Here is a 19,576-nt window from a genome sequence, read left to right as displayed (position 1 = left end):
CGAAGAGCACCTGAAGTATACTTTTTATACACCCAGCAGCACTCCATGCATTTGTAGTTATCTCAGTGACATCTTTGCACAGCCTGTACCTGGGGAATGGTCTGGTGCGGTAGACCCTGGTCTCTATCACTCTTGTGGCCAGACACTGTTATTGTTATTGTGCTGCTATGATTAATGCCTCCATGCTATATTTTAGACCAGCTACTGGTAGCCACTTGATATCAACCACTTCTTCAATCTGCCTGTGGAACATGCTTTGCAGGGCCTTCTCCTGCCGGGATAGGGCCTTCTCATCTTCATTACGTTTCTGCTGTCTGAGACATTAAACTCATTCCAGATACATTTCTGGATCTTTGTTATTTCACAGATGTCATACGTAAAACAACTTATCTTTAAAAGTACCTTCAGGTTTAGTGGGACCGAATCAATGATCAGTGTGGTAACTACACAGTGGACCCTGCAGTCCAAACCTGAGAAATATTGGTCCTTTATGATGAAAATGATACTCATGCATGTTATTTTGGACAATATCCCTTGCACCCAAGGGACTAAAATACTTTAAAATCATTTCAAAATATAGCACGGTGCAAATCATGGTTCTAATTACATATTTGGGATTTTAAAGCAGTACAGCTCTCAAATTGCTGATATATTTAACGGGGCAATTTTACTTCTTCCTGCCATTACTTCTGTCGCCGATCCTAAGGGATTTATGAACAATGTCAAGTTCCTTCTGAAGACCCGAGTCTCTTCACTGCCTCTTAAGGCTTAATGCTCCCTGACTGAGTAGCACAGCGAGAGCCACACTCCCTCTCTATGTGCTGCAGATAATACTAAGAACAACCTCTCAATTCCAGCTCTCCTCTCCTAATGTGTCCTCCTTCCTCCACCGCGCACACACGGCCATTTCCATTCAGCAACAAAAACGTTAAGGATTGTAACGGGTAGAAAAAGCCAGCATCGTCTCTGATGGTTTCTCATTCCAGGAGTGTTTTCAAACAAATGTAAATTTATGTAAACCCAAACACATATTTACAATACCACAGGGTGATCACAATATGACATGGTGCACTGGCCTTGAAGATGGAGGCGCCATGTGTCATTAGTCTCCTTTATCTCTTTTCTGTTTCCTGCTATGGCGTCAATGCAGCAATCACTCTGATAAGAAAATCACTTACACTCCTATACTGAAAGTGATGAGGAAGGTAAAGGATGAGCAGCTGGGTACATTGAAGACAAACACCTGTACATGAAATTAGTTCATTAACCATTTTATTCAGTAGCGTAGTTGGTGTATACAAACAAGCCTTAAAATCATTTTGCACCCAATGAAGGACACTTAAGTTCAGAGGAGGGAAAGATCGATCATATCCAGTACTTTACTACATATGCATTACATTACAATAGGTGAGAAAGCCCCAAAAAATTTACTCTAGTGTGGAGGAATAACAGCTAAAGTCAGTTACTGTTTTATTCCTGAAAATCAGATCAGAGAAAGCATTCGTTCTCTAACAAAACAAAATCCTAATCCACCATTTTTTACCAGGATGTTCTGTATTTGGTGGACTAATTTTAGTCTAGTTTTAGCAAGCTTCTGTTCATGTAAAATAGTAATCACAACTGGTGGTGAAAGACCGACGCAAAAACCAACTTCATGCTTTCTTAGAAAAAAAAGATTTAAAAGTGAACAAGAGGTTGATCATTCATAACTCCTGAAGATCATGTCAAATTTTCAAACACTCACCTACATTTTGAGATAAATTTGTGATTTGATGTTGGTTAACACCATTTTTTGGTTATACTTGCATCATTGAAAAAAACCTTGATCAAAAAAGCCTTCAGCTGACATTCACCTGAGGCACTTGAGACCGGCCCACCTTTTGGACTGAGAGCAGAAGCTCTACTTTCTGTTCTGTTTAACCAGTCGTTCCACCTCCTTCATGAAGCGAAGGCAGAGCTCATCCTGCCACGGCAGGGCCACACACTGCACCCCCACGGGCAGACCCTCAGCTCCAGTCACAGCCTGAACACAAACAGAGACTCCCGTCACTCAACTGCCTGTGAAAGGACTCAGTACAGTCTTCTGTCTCCACCTGCTGACCAGATGTGGAAATTCTGCTTTACAGAGAGTTACATGCAGGACAGTGACCCCCGAGGAATCAGGGTTCAAGACTTATGTTTTAGATGTTTCTGTTTCATGGTATGCTGAAGCAGGGAAACACCTAAAACCTGCAGTATATTAGATCCCAATGACCCGGGTTGAGGACCACTGCACTACAGTCTTCTGTCTCCATCTGCTGACTCAATCTGGAAATTCTGCTTCACAGAAAAGTTTTAAAAACAAACAAAAACAAAAAACTGCATGATGAGGTTTGAGATGAGCCCAACAGTGAGACCTAAAGGGGATTATAAAAAGACCTGCTGACATTAAAATAAATAAATAAAATAATAAAATACCCACAAAGACATGCACAATGACCTGAAATGATTAGATTAGAATAGATTCAACTTTATTATTATTGCTATGCTAAAGTACAGGGCAACGGAATGCAGCTAGCATCTTACCGGAAGTATTTGTGCAGTGAAAGAAAAACAATGTACAGCATATACACATATATAAATATGTATGTACACAGTGCAGATTAAGAAATACTGTTGTTGTAAGGTGCAGGTCAGACATGAATGAGTGATAAAATATATTATAAACAGATTATAAACAAATGAGATGTGATTATATGATTTACAACAGATTTGAGTTACAGTATGTACATGGGTGATTGCAGCATTCCCAGTGTGGAAGTATTTACAGTAGGGTGTGGGTGGGAGGCCTGGGGGGGCAGAGTCCAGCAGGGAGACAGCTGTGGGAAAGAAGCTGTTCCTGAACCTGGTGATTCGTGTACGGAGACTTCTGTAGCGCCTCCCAGAGGGCAGGAGGGCAAACAGTCTGTGTGCTGGGTGGTAGGAGTGCTTGATAATGTTGGTTGCTCTCCTGAGACAACGCTTTCTGTGGATAGTGTTCATGGCAGGAAGTGAAGCTCCGGCGATGCGCTGGGCGGTTTTCACCACCCTCTGCAGTGCCTTCCAGTCAGCGCTAGAGCAGTTACCGTACCAGACTGTGATACAGTTGGTAAGGATGCTCTCGATGGTGCAGCGGTAGAAGTTCACCAGCACGTCTGAAGAGAGGTGGTGTTTCCTCAGAGTCCTCAAGAAGAAGAGGCGCTGGTGAGCCTTCTTGACCAGGTTGGAGCAGTGGATCCCCAGGAATTTGAACCTGGTTACACGTTCCACTGCCACACCGTTGATGTGGATGGGTGGATGAGTGACAGCATTCTTCCTGAAGTCCACAATCGGTTCTTTGGTTTTTGAGGTATTGAGTCTCAAGTTATTGTCCTCACATCACGAAGCCAGGTGATCCACCTCCTCCCTGTAGGCCGACTCATCATTGTTCCTGATAAGGCCAATCACGGTGGTGTCGTCCGCAAACTTGATGATGGCGTTGGAGCCATGTACAGGTCTGCAGTCATGGGTGAAGAGGGAGTAGAGGAATGGACTCAACACACAGCCTTGTGGTACACCAGTGCTGATGGTAAGTGTGGAAGAGCAGTGGTGGTCTAACCGGACATGTTGTGGCCTGTTCGTCAGAAAGTCCAGTAGCCAGTTGCAGAGGGGAGCTGTGATGCCCAGGTCCACTAGTTTGACTACTAGCTTTGATGGGATGACAGTGTTGAATGCTGAATTGAAGTCTATGAACAGCATTTTGTCACGGTTTCCCAATCCTGCCACCCTCATCAGCCAGACATCCTCTCATTCCCCTCACCTGTGCTTCCCCGCCCAGTTCCACACCTGGTTCCCATTATCATCAGTCCTTTTTATATTCTGGCCCTCTTCCACTTGCCGGCTGCCAGATTGTCTAGTTTTCATGCCTAGCTTTCCAGCGTTCCTGATTCTGTCTGTTCCTGTCTGTCTGCCTGCCTGCCTGCCTGCGACTTTGCCTGATTCCCGGTTTTTGGATTTTTGCTTGCCCCTTTGGATTTTTTTGCCTGATCTGCCTGTCTTCCCGGTTTTTTGACTCCTGCCTACCTTTGACCCGATTAAAGCCTCTTGGACTCTAATACTGTTTGATGTTGTGCATTTGGGTTCTCTGCCTTTTGAGCCGTGACACATTCTGGCATAAGTGTTGTTGTCCAGGTGTGAAAGGATAGAGTGCAGCGCTGTGGAGACGGCATCCTCTGTGCTCCTGTTCTTGCGGTAGGCAAATTGGTGGGGATCCAGGGTGGGGGGCAGGCAGGATTTGAGATGTGCCAGGACCAGCTGCTCTAGGCACTTGGAGATGATGGGGGTGAGGGCCACTGGGCGGTAGTCGTTGAGACACGCTGGTGTGGAGCTCTTCGGTACCGGCACAATGGTGGTGGATTTGAAGCAGGTGGGAACAACAGCATGGCCCAGGGACAGGTTGAATAAGTCCGTCAGGACCCCCGCCAGCTCCCCAGCGCATGCTCTGAGCACACGTCCAGGGATACCATCAGGACCTGCAGCTTTGTGTGCGTTGGTTGGCTCAGCACTGCTTCAACATCAGTCGGGGAGAGTGTTAGTGGCGGGTGGTTGGCAGTCAGCTCTGCCCTTATTGCTGGTGTGTGGTTATCCTTCTCAAAACGAGCGTAGAACTCGATGATGTAGTAACAGTCAAATTTAGTTTAAGAATATAGATGCTCATCTCTAACGAGAGGCCATCTCTTCCCTGGTTGTTATGTTGGCTTGGGAACTACTGTGCTGTATATACTTCAATATTTGAATATTACCATTTGAACATGGGAACCTTCAGATATCTGGAAATTTTACCCAAGGATGAGCCAGACCTATAAAGGCGTGTTCTTTTCCTGTTGTCTTAGTTGATTTTTTTTTACATCATAATATGGGATTCTCTAAGTTGCTTCAGACCACAGTCACCTTAGGATGAAGAAATGACCGCAAAGAAACCAACTAAAAAAAAGGCTAACTCTGTCCTTCGCTTTCTACATAGCGCCATGAGCAACCACCTTAATGTATATATATATCCAGAGGCGGTACATATCATAGCAGGGGATTTCAATCATGAAGACTTACAGATGTGGCTTCCCAAATTCCATCAGCATGTAAACTATGTGACACATAGGAATAACCTATATAAAGTCCAGTCAAACATTAAGCAGGGATACGAGGCCATACCATCACCCCAATTAGGCTAGTCAGACCACATATACACTTACTGGGGTAATACTCCACTTAATACATCCAGCCCCGCACCGATACAGTCACCAATGATAAACGCATCCAGGTGTATGCCAACCAAAAACCTTGGATGACAAGAGAGGTCAGAACTTTGCTGAGAAACAGGAACATCGCCTTCTGGTCCCCTGACATGCAAACCTGAAAAGAGGCATCTGCCAGGCCAAACAGGATTACAAATGCAAAATTGAGGATGTCATCCAAGGCAACAACTCGAGGCAGGTTTGGCTGGGGGTCCATCACCAATTACAAACCCATACCCAATGTTTGTCGTGTTCGTCCCGTCTGTCTACGTCGTAACAGTCGACAGGCTCTGCTAGACATTGGCAAGAGTAAGATTTACGACCTGGATACCACAATCATCAAGGAGCTCGGATTACTTCGCCAGCCCGTGATTACACCGGACACGTCTGCAACCACAGCCCCGGGAAAGAGATGTGTGCGAGGAAGCAGAAGAGGGGCAAGCGTGGAGGTATCCGATCTAGGCTAGCGGCTAGCCCAACTCGCCCAGCCATACCATCCATCATTCTGGCCAATGTACGATCAATGGACAACAAAATGGACCATATACAACTGCTGAGGTCAGCGAATCGGACAGTGAGTAACTGCTGTGTGCTTGTTTTCACTGAAACATGGCTTAATGACAACATCCCCGACTCCGCTGTGGAACTTGAGGAGCTAACATGCTATCGAGCAGACAGAGCCCACGCTAACGGAGGTAAACAACGGGGAGGAGGGATCTATGTTTACACACGTGATGCGTGGTGCCAGGACGCTGTGGTAGTATGCAGACACTGTTCACCACTGGCGGAGTTTATGATTATTAAGTGCCGTCCTTTCTACCTGCCGAGGGAATTTACTGTGGTTTTGCTAGTCGCAGCATATATCCCTCCAACCTCCAGCAACAGTGACAGAAATTCACTTTGTGAACTTTATCAGGCCATCAGTGAACAACAGACAGCACACCCAGACGGATTTATTATCGTCGCTGGCGATTTTAATCATGCTGACCTTAAAGGAGCATGAGGCAGGATTTAGGCAGGATTTATGAAAAAAATTCGTATACGTTTTAAGTTTTCTAGTAATAATGTCAGATGAAGCGTTCCAAACCAAAACGAATGAGCCCTCTAGTGTATCTCTCCGTTGCCTTGAACAGGCTGTGTGCTGCAAAATGCACTGCAATTGTGGGCCCGAATTTCCCGCGCTGGGCTGCGGATGTGACGTCAAATGACGCTGCATGCGTGTTCTCCCGTGCCGGCTTCGCTGTTGGCTGCAGTACCCCCGACGGCCGTCGTGGCGAAGGGTGGCGCTAATGAGTCTCATTTCTTAAAAGGAGGACCTGTCTGACCACATCACTGTTATGCTAATGCCAGCATATAGGCCCAGAGTGAAAGTGGATAAACCGGTCCGGAAAGAAATCACAGTGTGGCCAGAGGGATCAAGGGCTGCTCTTTAGGAATGTCTTGCAACAACAGACTGGGACATGTTCAAGCAAGCAGCTACATATGACAAAAACCACATAGACAATGAGGAGCTTACAGACACTGTTTTCTCCTACATCCATGTGGCAGAGTGGAGGAGCTGCAGCCACTCAGGCTGACGGGGCACAGGTGTGGCCCGCCAACCTCATCACCCTGCCAGCCTTATAAAGAGGACTGAGGAATCAGACTGAGCCTGATGCTGTGGGAGAAGGTGCAGGAGCACGTGTGTTGGTGTCTCTGGTGGTGATTATAATAAAAAGGTTTCTGCACTGAAGCTCCGTGTCCTCCTCTATCCTGTCGGTCGGGCCCCCGTAGCACTCGCCCTGCTACACTGGCGCCCAACGTGGGGCCCGACGGGATGGACAAGGGAGGCACGGAGCGGGCCCTGGACGCGCTCACCCAGGCCATGGCGGACCTGACCGCCCTGCTCCGGGACCAGGGCGAGCATCAGCTCGCTGTGCTAGCGGCGCTGATGCCCACGGATCGACCCACCCCTGCGCCCCGCTTGAGGTTCACCGCAGCAGCGCGGGAGGGGCTGGCGGCGCCGCAGCTGAGAGGCCGGGAGGCAGAAGCTGCGGGCCGCCAAGCGACGGCTCCCGAGACGGCGGGGCCGACGGAGCGACCCATCCCGGCTCCACGCCTGAGGTTTGCCGTGGCAGCGCTGGCAGCGCTGCAGCCGACCGGCCGTGAGGCAGTCGCTGCAGGCCGCCAGGCGACGGCTCCTGGGATGGAGTCGGAGGCGGAGTCGGAGGCAGAGTCGGAGGCAGAGTCGGAGGCGGAGTCGGATGCAATGGCGGAGTCGGCTGCAGAGGTGGAGGCTGACCAGCAGGGCGGCGTGACGGAGGAGGCGGTCCTGGACACGCCAGCTCCAGACCAGGGCTGCGCCGTGGAGGAGGCGATCCTGGAGGAGGACCAGCGGCCGACGCGGGTCTGCGTCACGGAGGAGGGGGTGGTCCTGGATGCACCGTCTGACCCGAGGCCACCATGGGCCCGGTACCGAGAGCGGCGTTATCGGCGGTCGGCCCGTCGCCGAGGACGGCCGCCCTGACCGTTCCCGCTGGTCGGCCCGTCGCCGAGGGCGACCTCCCGACGGTGCTCGGCAGCCGTCTGAACCAGGAAGGCCCGGGGCGCAGACGGCGGTTCCGGGCTTCCTCTCCCGCTCCGCGGGGGGGAGTAGGCTCGGCCGGACGGACCCCGGCGCGAGGTTGGCGTTGGGGGTGTGTGGCAGAGTGGAGGAGCTGCAGCCACTCAGGCTGACGGGGCACAGGTGTGGCCCGTCAACCTCATCACCCTGCCAGCATTATAAAGAGGACTGAGGAGTCAGACTGAGCCTGATGCTGTGGGAGAAGGTGCAGGAGCACGTGTGTTGGTGTCTCTGGTGGTGATTATAATAAAAAGGTTTCTGCACTGAAGCTCCGTGTCCTCCTCTATCCTGTCGGTCGGGCCCCCGTAGCACTCGCCCTGCTACAATCCATAAGTGCACAGCTGATGTGACCCACACTAAGACCATCACCACCCGGGCTAACAAAAAGGCATGGCTGACAGGGGCTGTCCATCGGCTGCTGAGGGCCAGAGACAAAGCCTTCAAATCCGGGGACAAAACTGGCCTGAAAACAGCGAGAGCCAACCTGTCCCGTGGCATCAGGAAAGCAAAACTGGAATACACAAAAAAGATCACCAGCCACTTCCAGGACAGCAGAGACACACGCAGCCTGTGGCAGGGCATCCAGACCATAATGGACTACAAGCCTGCATCACAGACCTGCGACGACAACATCTCTCTGCTAAACGACCTCAACAGCTTCTTTGCACGGTTCAAAGCTACAAGAAACCAGCCCCATCCTGCTTCAATGACTATCGCCCTGTGGCACTGACCCCCATCATCATGAAGTGCTTCGAACGGCTAGTCATGGCTAACATCAAATCCATCCTCCCCCCCACCCTGGACCCCAGTTGTTTATATTTTGTAATTATATATTTTTTACCCTTTTTCACCCTGCATGTGTGTGTTGTACTGCTGCTGCACAAAGCAAATTTCCCCACTGAAGGAGGAATAAAGGACAATCTAATCTAAACCTCCAAGCATAGCTTGGGCTTTGGAACCCAGCTCCTTAACAGGAGCTGGACCCTTCACTACTCTGGAGATGCCCAGGGTGAGCGGCGGCGAGCTGGTTTGGACTGTAGCTCCCAAGCTCAGTCGCTATATTTTGGAGTTAAGCCCGGTAAACAGGGTCGCTTTCTTGCGCCTTTGGGTCACTGAAAGGCCTCCTACTGTTGTTTGTGCCTACGGGCTGAACAGCAGTACAGAGTACCCAGCCTTCTTGGAGTCCCTGGGAGGGGTACTTGATAGTGAACCGACTGGGGACTACCAGTGATACTTGGAGGGGGCATGATTGGGAGAGGAGCATCCCTGATCTGAACCTGAGCATTGCTCTGTTATTCGACTTCTGTTCTAGACGCAGTCTGTCCATAACGACCACCATGTTCAAGCAAAAGGGTGCCCATCAGTGCACGTGGCACCAGGACACCATAGGCCGGAGTTCAATGATCGACTTTGTTTTCGTTTCATCTGATCTTCGTCCGTATTTCTTGGACACTCAGGTAAAGAGACGGGCTGAGCTGTCAACTGATCACCACCAGGTGGTGAGTTGTATGCGCTGGCGGAGGAGGAGGTTGGACAGACCCAAACGTATTGTAAGGGTCTGTTGGGAATGTTTGCCTGATTCCTGAGCCCGGCTGAGGGCTGTAGGGTCTCTGTATGACTGGAGCAAGAGCTTGGTTTGCACTGCCGGCAGTAATCTGATCTGTTCATGGTGCATGTTGGTCTCCTTCAGGGCTGCCCTTTGTCACCGGTTCTGTTCATAATCTTTATGGACAGGATTACTAGGTGTAGCCAGGGGCCGGAAGGGATCAGGGTTGGGAACCACAGGATTTTATCTTTGCTTTTTGCAGATGATGTTGTCCCGTTGTCTTTATCAGGCCAGAACCGACAGCATGTGCTGGAGCATTTTGCAGCCAAGTGCAAAGTGGCTGGGCTGAGAATAAGCACCTCCAAAGCCGAGACCATGGTTTTCGGCTTGAAAAGGGTGGCGTGCCTTCTCCACCCACCCAGAAAAGTCCTGCCTCAGGTGGAGGAGTTCAAGTATCTCCGGGTCTTATTCACAAGTGAGGGATAGATGGAGCGTGAGATTGACAGACGGATCGGAGCAGCGTCCGCAGTTATGCGGTCGGTGTACTGGACCATCGCGATGAAGGAGCTCATCCAGAAGGCGAAGCTCTCGATTTACCAGTCAATCTCTGCTCCCACCCTCACCTATGGTCATGAACTTTGGCTAATGATTCTCATTTATCTACTTAATACAAAAAAATATATCAGTTAAAAAAACTAAAGGATTTTGAATATCACCCAACTTGAAAGCTGAGATTTGAATTTCAGATAATAACAAAAAAGCCTCTCAATGGGCCGAGGAGGGGATATATTGCATTGAACCAATGTTTGTGAGCACCCTTGCATTACCTCTTTAAAACGCTTGTCCCAGGTGTCCTGATAATTGCCCTTGAAGTGCTTAAGCTCCTCCTCATCCTCTACTGTCACCGTGGAAACAGGGACCACACCAGCAGGAAAATTGAGGAGATTGTAAAGAACTGTGAAACTGACAGCAGCTGGAACAAAAAAAATCAGAGAATTATTCTTCCCTTTATTTATAGATAAATACCATAAGATTTGTGGTAAAAAAGTTCAAATAATCTATTGAAAACAAGATCCTTTCTAAAGTCACTCATGTAAATATGTTCAGTATACCGTACATGTATGTTTACCACGGTCTAAGTGGTAGGCTGGTCCGAAGACAGGGCACAGCAGCACATCTATGTTGCACCGCCTCCACTCTGCTACCGTCTCACGAATGTAGTCCTGATTAAAACACTCTAATTAAAAAATGTAATTTCCCTCTCCGTGCATTCATTCACACACGTGCAAGTATCATTAGCTGGCGCTAACAATACCTCAATAGCAGCATGATGCTCCCATAGATCTGCAACAGATCTGAAAACCATGCAGGGTAAACAGATGTGGCATTTTATTCTCAAAATATAATTACTGATAAGATAAACTATCAAGCTCAAACAGCCACCCTCAAGAATGTTTTCTCACCCAACCCCACAGAGAGCCTGAAGGACAGCAGGGATGCGAGGAGACTGCAAAATAAGCCAAGTAAAACAAATTATACACTATACTATATATTATTTATATTTTAACCAAACACTTCCTGTGATCATGTACAAACTGACAGAGGGTGAGAACTTACAAAAGGTTTGAGGAGGAACGAGAGGGTTTTCTTCAACCACTTAGGGACAGAGTACATTTGAACCTGAGGTCTGAGACAAGGGTCCAGAGGACCCCCCTTCCTGGAAACAGAAGCAACAAGACATTGTTGATACACAAGAAACGCCATACCAAGAACAATTACTAAGTTGAACGATTTTTTTAAATTCATAAATGTTAATACTGAAAAAAATGTAAATACTGGCCAGGTTACGGGACAGTTAATGTATAACTTTTCTAAGTTTGACACTAAACTTTATGGCTGGCTATATAATAGCTGACATATGTTAGTGCAGACTGAAGCAGAAGACCAACTGAGAGGACAACTACAAAAACTAAGCCAATCACTGAAGCCATCCATCTATTTGAAGATGCCTCTTTAAGCCCTCAGGCAAAATACAAGTCAAATATTACCTTTATTGCAAAGAACCACTCACAGCTTTTGTAGGATGCTGGTTGCTCCATCAGCTAAAACACCTTTAATCATCAGTTCAGTGACAGCATAATTTATCTTCAGAGGAGAGTATGGCACCAACTACAGAAAAAGATTGATTACTTCAAACTAACATGAATGTAGTTATGATTATTTACTGCAGTTAGTGTGTGTGTGTGTGTCTTACAATGTGCCCTGCTTCTTCTAACAGAGCTTTAACCTCTTGGATGCTGCGGGCCATGCTTGGAGAAGGATGCGAGTAGCCGTCGTTTTCTAGATAACCGATCCTCAGAGGTTTGGAACTCTGGTAAATCTATAAGACATTTTCATTATTCACATACAATATATATATATATAACGTAAATACACTAAACAGATATCTTTTTGCACATAATTATGGCCCAAGCACTTACAGTGCGAAGACCCTATTGTATCTGTAGGAATGTTTTTTTTTTTTTCTTCTGACGAAATGAGGGCCTTTTTGCTCCCCTAAACGTGCCCCAAAAGTCACCAAATTTTGCACACAAGCCAGGCCTGGCAAAAAAATGTATATTTAATGGTTTGCATTAATGGGCGTGGCAAAATGGCTCAACAGCGCCCCCTAGAAAACTTTGTGCCTCAAGCCTCACAATACGGTTTGACGTACATGCACGAAAATCGGTATACACCTGTATCATGTCGCAACTTAAAGAAAAGTCTCTTGGCGACATGGCCGAAACCGAACAGGAAGTCAGCCATTTTGAATTAATTGTGTAATTTTGGCGCAATTTATGCCATTCCTTCGGCAGTTAATACTGCCCGAACCGTAACGTGCACCCAGGTGTGTTATACATCAAAATGTGCTTCTCCATCTTGCAACTACGCGCCTTACTTTTCTCTTTCAAAAGTGTTACCGTGGCGACGCTAGACGCCAAAAGGCGCGCCCACCCTTCATCTTTATTGGTCCATATTTGATAGTTCTCCAAAAGTCACCAAATTTTGCATGCAAGCCAGGCCTGGCGATAAATTTGATATTTCATGGTTTGCATTAATGGGCGTGGCCTTACGGCTCAACAGCGCCCCCTAGAATACTTTTCTCTGCTATAACTTTTGAATGGTTTGACATAAAGAGTCGTGGGTGGTGTCATGGGACTCGGTATTGAGTCCTTGACCATAATTGGTGAAAATTAGCCCCGCCCCTTCTTCTGATTGGTTGTCCCTATTTTCTGCTATAACTTTTGAATGGTTTGACATAGGAAGTCGTGGGTGGTGTCATGTCTGATATGCTTATGGGGGACGGTGGCCATGAGTGCGAGGGTCCGTTCATCGCTGCTTGCAGCTTTAATTGTAATTGTATTTTGACATTAGTGCAAATTCCAGAGAGCTTAGATTGTGGGTTTACATATGCAGTCATTTTAGTAGGTGAACTTTAAAAAGGGTGAACTCTCTTAAAAAAAATAAAAAATACAAAATAAGAAAAACCTACTCCTAAATCTACAACATCCTCACACAGACAGGTAAATATGACCTCTAAGAAAGTTTCCAAGTACAATGCTGGGGAAGGAATTTGACTTGATGAACTGAATAAACTTGAACAGGACCTTTTACAATCTGATGCAAAACAAGGGACACATTTACATAGAAAGTAAATGGGTGAACTAATGTAAAAAAAACTAAACATTGTTTTGATCTCTCTGACAAAACAGGGAACAGTCCTTTCTTCCATTTGACAATATGATAAATGAATCCCACAGCAAAGCACACACCTGCAGATTGAAAGGTAATGGTGGCACAGTGGGGTCCAGGGAAAACATGTGATCGCAGAGAAGAGCCTGCATAAACAGTGCCAGACTGTCCACATCCCTTGCCATGGGTCCAACAGATGATAGTACTAATTCAAAAACAGATAAAGCAGTCAAACAGATGTACTAGATCAAGTTTGTAATACATAAATCTGTATTTACTTCACATGTCGATCTTCTTACCAGACTTTTGCCCTTGAAAAATGGAAACTGAACCCTGTGAACTGACCATGACACAAAAAAAAGCTGTGCGCTTAATTCAATGAGACACAACTGTGTGACAAAAAATGTTTGAAAATGAATAAACAAGAGTCACCTCAGCCGACCCGATGTCGGCTTAAAACCACAGATCCCGCAGAATGAGGAGGGAATACGGATACTACCTCCTATGTCAGTCCCTATACCGAGGATGGAGCCCCCTCCCCCAATGAGAGCTCCTTCCCCACCGGACGAACCTCCAGGGGTTTTCTGAGCATTATGGGGGTTCACAGTCCGACCATAAATCGGGTTACTGCAGTCATAACTGGAAATAAAGCAAGAGAATAACGACCACAGGATGAATATAATTGCAAGGGTGTGCAGAGTCTTTGCAGTGTGTGAAGAAATGGTTTACGTTAATTGGGCTTGGGGTAGGTTTGTTTTCACGAAGGGTATAGCTCCTTGTTTCTTCAGAACTTCAACAAGCACACTGTCCTTTGGGGCAGGTTTATCCAGATTAGCGATCATACCCAAAGTGCAGTCGTGACCCTACATTGTAAAATCAAGGCAGTCAAAAGGAAAGGAGGCAGTGTCACATACTTGAACATCTGTCATAAACATAAAGTTCATCAAGAAAGCTGTAATAGTTTAACAGTTGCGTTGATTTTTTTCAAACACCTGATAGGAGAGATTGTCTTTGATGCTAACTGGAACTCCGTACAGCAGACCGTCTTTGTTGGAGCCAAGTGTTTTCAGCTGATCAAAGCTGTCCAGTAAAATTTCGGTGCAGCAGTTCAGTTTGTTGTGTGTAGCAAGGGCCTGTCAACATGAAAAGAGAGCAAAAAGGTTCATTTTTACACTTGTTTTATATTGAAGCATGAAAAAAAGTCTGTGCATTAAGCTTTGCTGGGACCAAAGATTTAAACAACAGTTTACATGTGGCAATTTTGTTGCCAATGTGACATTTATCTGCAGAGGTGGACAGAGTACTCGACCCCAGTACTTGAGTAAGAGTACAAATACTACTGGTCAAAATTTACTCCGTTACAAGTAAAAGTAGCTCAGTCAAAATATTACTCGAGTAAGAGTAGAAAAGTACTTGCTTTTAAAGGTACTTAAGTATCCAAAAGTAAATGCTTTTAAATTTACTTTAAGTAAAAGTAAGAGTAAATTTCTTATTTTCCACATCAGTAAATTACTATATTTTTTCTAAATTAATTTAAGGATCTTTTAACTCTTGTTTCTGAGAATTAACTCTTTGAAACCAGCTGCACTGATGTGCTGCTTTTAGAACCACAATGTTAAATAAAACCTGCAGAAACACCAAAAACAAATCAAATGAATGGGATCATAAGAGGACAGCAGATGATGCAGAGTTTATTAACAATCATGAACTGAAACCAAATGAACCTGCACCATCCAACTAAGTCTGGATCCCCCTCAAAGTCCACTGCTTTACAAAAAACTACATCTCTGCTTTCAATAACTCAATGTTGAAGTCACTTAACTTTACAGGAAGGACATGTACCAGTACAATATAGCAATATAGAGCATAACAAACTGTCTCCCCATGTCTGTCTTGAAAACGACAAAAGAGAGAAAAAAGAGCAGACCTGAAAGTAACGAGTACTTTTCAGCCTTCCTAGAAATTTACTCGAGTAAAAGTAAAAATATTTGTCTTGGAAATGTATTCAAGTAAGAGTAATAAGTACCAAAGAAATCTAATACTCAAGTAAAGTACAAATCCTCTGGATATGTACTTAAGTACAGTACTCAAGTAAATTTACTCCGTTACTGTCCACCACTGTTTATCTGTGTACACACAAAAGATGCACATTTCTCCCCCCAAAAAATCTCTGTAACTGCGTATCTGCACTTAAACACAGGAAAATGACTAGTGTGTCAAAGAATTCCTGCACAAAGGGAAAAAAACAGAAACAAAAGAAAAGGGACTGGCGTTATGAGAGGAAATGAAACATTGGATACTGGACCTTTTCCATGTAGGAGTACAACACGTCATCGGGGCTCAGTGAGCCATCCTGCAGTTGCTTTGCCAACTCAGACAGTGACAGTGACAGGATCTGATCAGAGTCGGTCGACGGATGCTAGAGGACCAGTGATGAAAACAAACAGACGTATTAAAAAATACACACAGAGATGGAACCAAATAAAATTTGAGAACACTATTATCTGCCAATCGCCAACTTAAAAAACTTGCCATTCAGTAGTTTAATTTCTTGTAGTGGGTATACTGTCCATACTCATCCTTCCCAACCGTCCAAGCACCATCACCACCTTGTGTCTGAAGCTGCCTCCTAACATGTTGATAACATAACTAGTCTTTAAGAATGCTCTCAATATCCATACTGTAGGCTGGGCATTAGTGAATGGGATTCAGATTCAAAAGCTTTTTTTATTCATGTAATGACAAACCGCGGAATAAACATTTCCATTTGGGGATCAATAAAGTCATACTTAATCTCATGTTAATCTATTTTAGGCAACACAATACCTTTAACAGTCAATGAATAATAACGTAGGCTCATCAGTAGCAGTAACAATGAACATATCATTTTAAATTAACAAGAAAACACCTAAAATTGGCTTCAAACCAGACAAAACCAAATATTGAACAAATAAACCCACCTCAATAAATGAAGGTTCAAAAAGATAAAATATTGATACTTTTTCAGCTCTGACGCAAACAAAACAGCTGATCCATCACTCGGCTGGTGGACAGCAAGCTGAAAAGAACGTAACTACACAAAAGGCACTGATATACGATGAGGAAAACAGGACTTTAAATTTAAAGGGCTATCGGTGAGATCACTTTTGAACTCTTAAATACACTCTGGAACTTTTTATTTTGGCTGAAAATGTATCTGTGTTGCTCTGATGGGTAACATTCTGTGTTCTGGATAAAGTTTAAATATAACCTTTTTCTACATATATTTACCTTTTGGCTTAGGCTATTTACACCCAGGTGCAAGTACTGATGCGTACGGTATTTACACCCTACCAATATCAATGTATGCTATTTCCACCCATGTATTATTAGAAAAAAAATGCAAAAAAAAATTATTAAAAAAAAATCCATCAGCTCAACAGTGTTCATGCAACTGTTCATGCTCCTTGGGTAACAGCTGCGGGACCAGCTTTGAGAAAGACTTACACCTTACATAAACCTGTTTTTTTGTATTTACAACTTCATCCGACAAATGAGAAACATGATAATAGAACTAGACAGGCCTCAGCAAACAACTTCATCTTGCCTTTACAGAAAACCAACGGACTCAAAAGGTCTGTTATGTACAGGGCTGTAGCTCACTAGGAACAGTCTCCTCCCACACTTCATTTCAACCACAGGAATGGCTAGTTTTAAAATTAAACTGAGAGAAGCTGTGTTTCGACATAATATTATGTTACAATAGTCTATTAGAAAACTACGTTAAGGGAATCCATTCATGTTAATATTTCTATCAATCAGGTTACTTATTAATTTGCACTCGGTACATTACATTCTACTCTGTAATTTACATTAATTTGCATTGTATTATTCAATGTTCATATTAGTATTATTGTTCATATGCACAGAGAAATTCATGTTAATATTTTCAGATTAATTGATCCATGTAATTCTTTGTATAAATGCTGTATTGTTGATTAATTGTTTGATTTAATGTGGACCCCAGGAAGAATAGTCTTCATATTTATGAGGACTAATGGGGATCCAATAAATAAACAATAAACAATAAACCAGCGTACCTTCCACCATGTGCCAACCACAGTTGATTGGAGAGGGTAACTGTGGATGAGTCATTAGTGACTGCTTCCAAACCCTATCTTGATAGCGGGCTCTCATCATGTGTTGTCAAGGCATCCCTTGTTGGTGGTAGAGTATCAATATTTGCTTTCTGTTTGCGAAACATGGTACAGTGAACTTTGTGGATTGCAATTGCATCTGCAAGGAAACAGGAAATCAGTGCAGTACCAGACAATGCTCCAGCCGCAGAGGAGGCATGTACTGCAGTGGAGCATGTGGATGTGCCCGTGCAGGTTGGTGCAAGAACTGCTTTGACCAGGAGGAAATTGATAGTGAACAACAGTAGATGCATAGAGGTTAGTGGAATTTCTTTCTATGCCTCTTGCTCTTTTTCTCTTCACTCTGTGCTCCTATATTTATCTCGTTTCATCTCTCTCTGACGACATTTTACTTTTTCCTTGATTTCCCCACTGCAGGCTTGTCTCATTAACCAGGGAGTTGACATGCTCCCCCCTCTCTCAAACAAGGAGACCAGTTACTGGACCCACATATGTTAATATGTTTTCTATTAAGTGTGAATAAACACATTTCCTAAGAAATTCTGTGTCAAAAACGTCTATAAAAAAAGTGATATTTTGTATCCAATATTGGCTAAAATATTACAATATGATTCATAAAGGCTTTTTTAGTATTGTTTTATCTATTTCCTTAGATATACAATGTTTTAATTTTGACAATTATGCATACAAATTGTACAGGTTGACCAAAACTGACCATATGCCTGAATTGAGAACTTGAATATTCTAGCGCCTCTAGTGGTCACCAGCAAAAAAAAAAATACAAGATGACAACACCCCTATTATTCCTCCTAGGGGTTCCTTCTAACAAAAAAATAAGGTTGTCAAACTTTACCCAGAAGCGTGAGCATAGTTATCAATCTTAGGGTTTGCCCCTGACTATAAGGCGAATACCTGCGTATCACAGACTACACCACTGGTCTCACAATAATTTAAAGCTATCAGAGCAAACCCTGTGTGATACCACCCACAGCTTTGTTAATAGCAGTTATAGAGGACTCCATGTTGGCAGGAACTGATTCCACCCATCTTTGCCACAATTGGATTAACCAGGAAACAATTTATGACCTGAAAGAAAAAATAAGCCCGGATAGTTGATTATTTTATTTCATTTAATTTATGCTGTTGTTTGCTGTATATTACTCATATAATTACTCCTCCTATTATGTCATTCTTCCTGTTTTGTTTGACCATTTTCTTATCAATGGAACTGATTATTCTCATACTGGCCATAATAAGAGGGTGGGTGGGATGGGAGGGAATAGAGTCTGGGGATTAACTGTTTCTGTTGTAAAAAAATTAAATTAAATTAAATAAAAAAGGAAAATAAAATGGATACTGATTGCATTACTGTCAATATGTTTTTTGCCTGGATCCAATAAAAAATATTGAAAAAAAAAAAAAGCCAAATGGGACACCCTAATATGCGTATTATTTCACGCTTGGGATAAACTAAACTAAACTCAGTCACCACAAACTACGTATTTTATCTTACTTTAGCTCAAGTTGATCTTTGATACCAACTTAAACTATCAATTGGGACTGAATCGAATTAAATGCCAATTCAGTTGTCATTTCATTCGCAACATCTGACCTGAGGACGTCCAGAGGTAAAGGAGAACTGTGACACTGTTGAGTTTAGAAAAAAAAACACAGGTGGATTTAAATTACACTACTGAAAAGGAAATAAATGCAGGTGAGCTCTCACCGCCTGCTTGTACCGCAGCACCGCCTGCTCCGCCTGCTGCACATTGTCGCTCCTTCTGCTTCTGGCTCTCTGGATCTGCTCCGTCGCTGCTCGGCGGCCGCTGGCCGTCCGCAGCAGCAGCAGCAGAGCTCCCACGCCGCAGGCGGCGGTGGTGACAAGAGCCGCTGTCCGCCGCTCCAAGTTCACTGCATGAAGGAGAATGTCTGGGACCTGCATGGTGTCCCTGCTGTGTCCAACTAGAAGCAGGAACAAACTTATCTTCGCCCAACACCTAACACACTACCGGGTGAGCATCAAGGCAAAGGGCGGAGTCTATAAAAGGGTGCGGCTCACCTGGGCCTTTCTTCCTCCACTGAGACACACCTGAGAGAGAGCAGGTGCAGGTAACTTTTGTTTGGTGCTTAGTTTGATGTTTCATGTTTGGTAAGCAGTGTTGTGCTAGTTACTGAAAAATAGTAACTAGTTACCGTTATTAGTTACTTCATTAAAAAGTAACTCAGTTAGTAACTCGGTTACTTAGACCAAAAAGTAATATGTTACTATGAC

At 44.6% G+C, this 19,576-nt stretch overlaps 1 protein-coding gene across 2 annotated transcripts; it reads right to left on the bottom strand.

Moving 5' to 3' along the window:
- Window positions 1-1,255: 1,255 nt before the first annotated feature.
- LOC133457777 (fatty-acid amide hydrolase 1-like) lies at window positions 1,256-19,314 on the bottom strand. Of its 2 annotated transcripts, XM_061737108.1 has the most exons (16): window positions 19,031-19,162; window positions 15,701-15,797; window positions 15,474-15,587; window positions 14,161-14,301; window positions 13,898-14,031; window positions 13,601-13,807; window positions 13,468-13,508; window positions 13,249-13,373; window positions 11,691-11,816; window positions 11,508-11,605; window positions 11,054-11,153; window positions 10,900-10,943; window positions 10,752-10,791; window positions 10,554-10,659; window positions 10,264-10,409; window positions 1,256-2,023 (listed from the first exon to the last, which is right to left on the bottom strand). In XM_061737108.1, the coding sequence occupies exons 2-16, from the start codon at window positions 15,701-15,703 to the stop codon at window positions 1,901-1,903; spliced, it is 1,548 nt and encodes a 515-aa protein (XP_061593092.1). In that variant the 5' UTR covers window positions 15,704-15,797; window positions 19,031-19,162; the 3' UTR covers window positions 1,256-1,900. The 2 variants fall into 2 exon arrangements, with proteins under 2 accessions (XP_061593092.1, XP_061593091.1); XM_061737107.1 differs by lacking the exon at window positions 15,701-15,797 and having other exon boundaries at window positions 19,031-19,314.
- Window positions 19,315-19,576: the final 262 nt, after the last annotated feature.

This window comes from Cololabis saira, chromosome 13, assembly GCF_033807715.1.
Source record: "Cololabis saira isolate AMF1-May2022 chromosome 13, fColSai1.1, whole genome shotgun sequence".
In the NCBI taxonomy this organism is placed as follows: domain Eukaryota; kingdom Metazoa; phylum Chordata; class Actinopteri; order Beloniformes; family Belonidae; genus Cololabis; species Cololabis saira.
The sequence above is the reverse complement of the archived record's forward strand: the minus strand, read 5'-3'. Positions and strand labels throughout refer to the sequence as shown.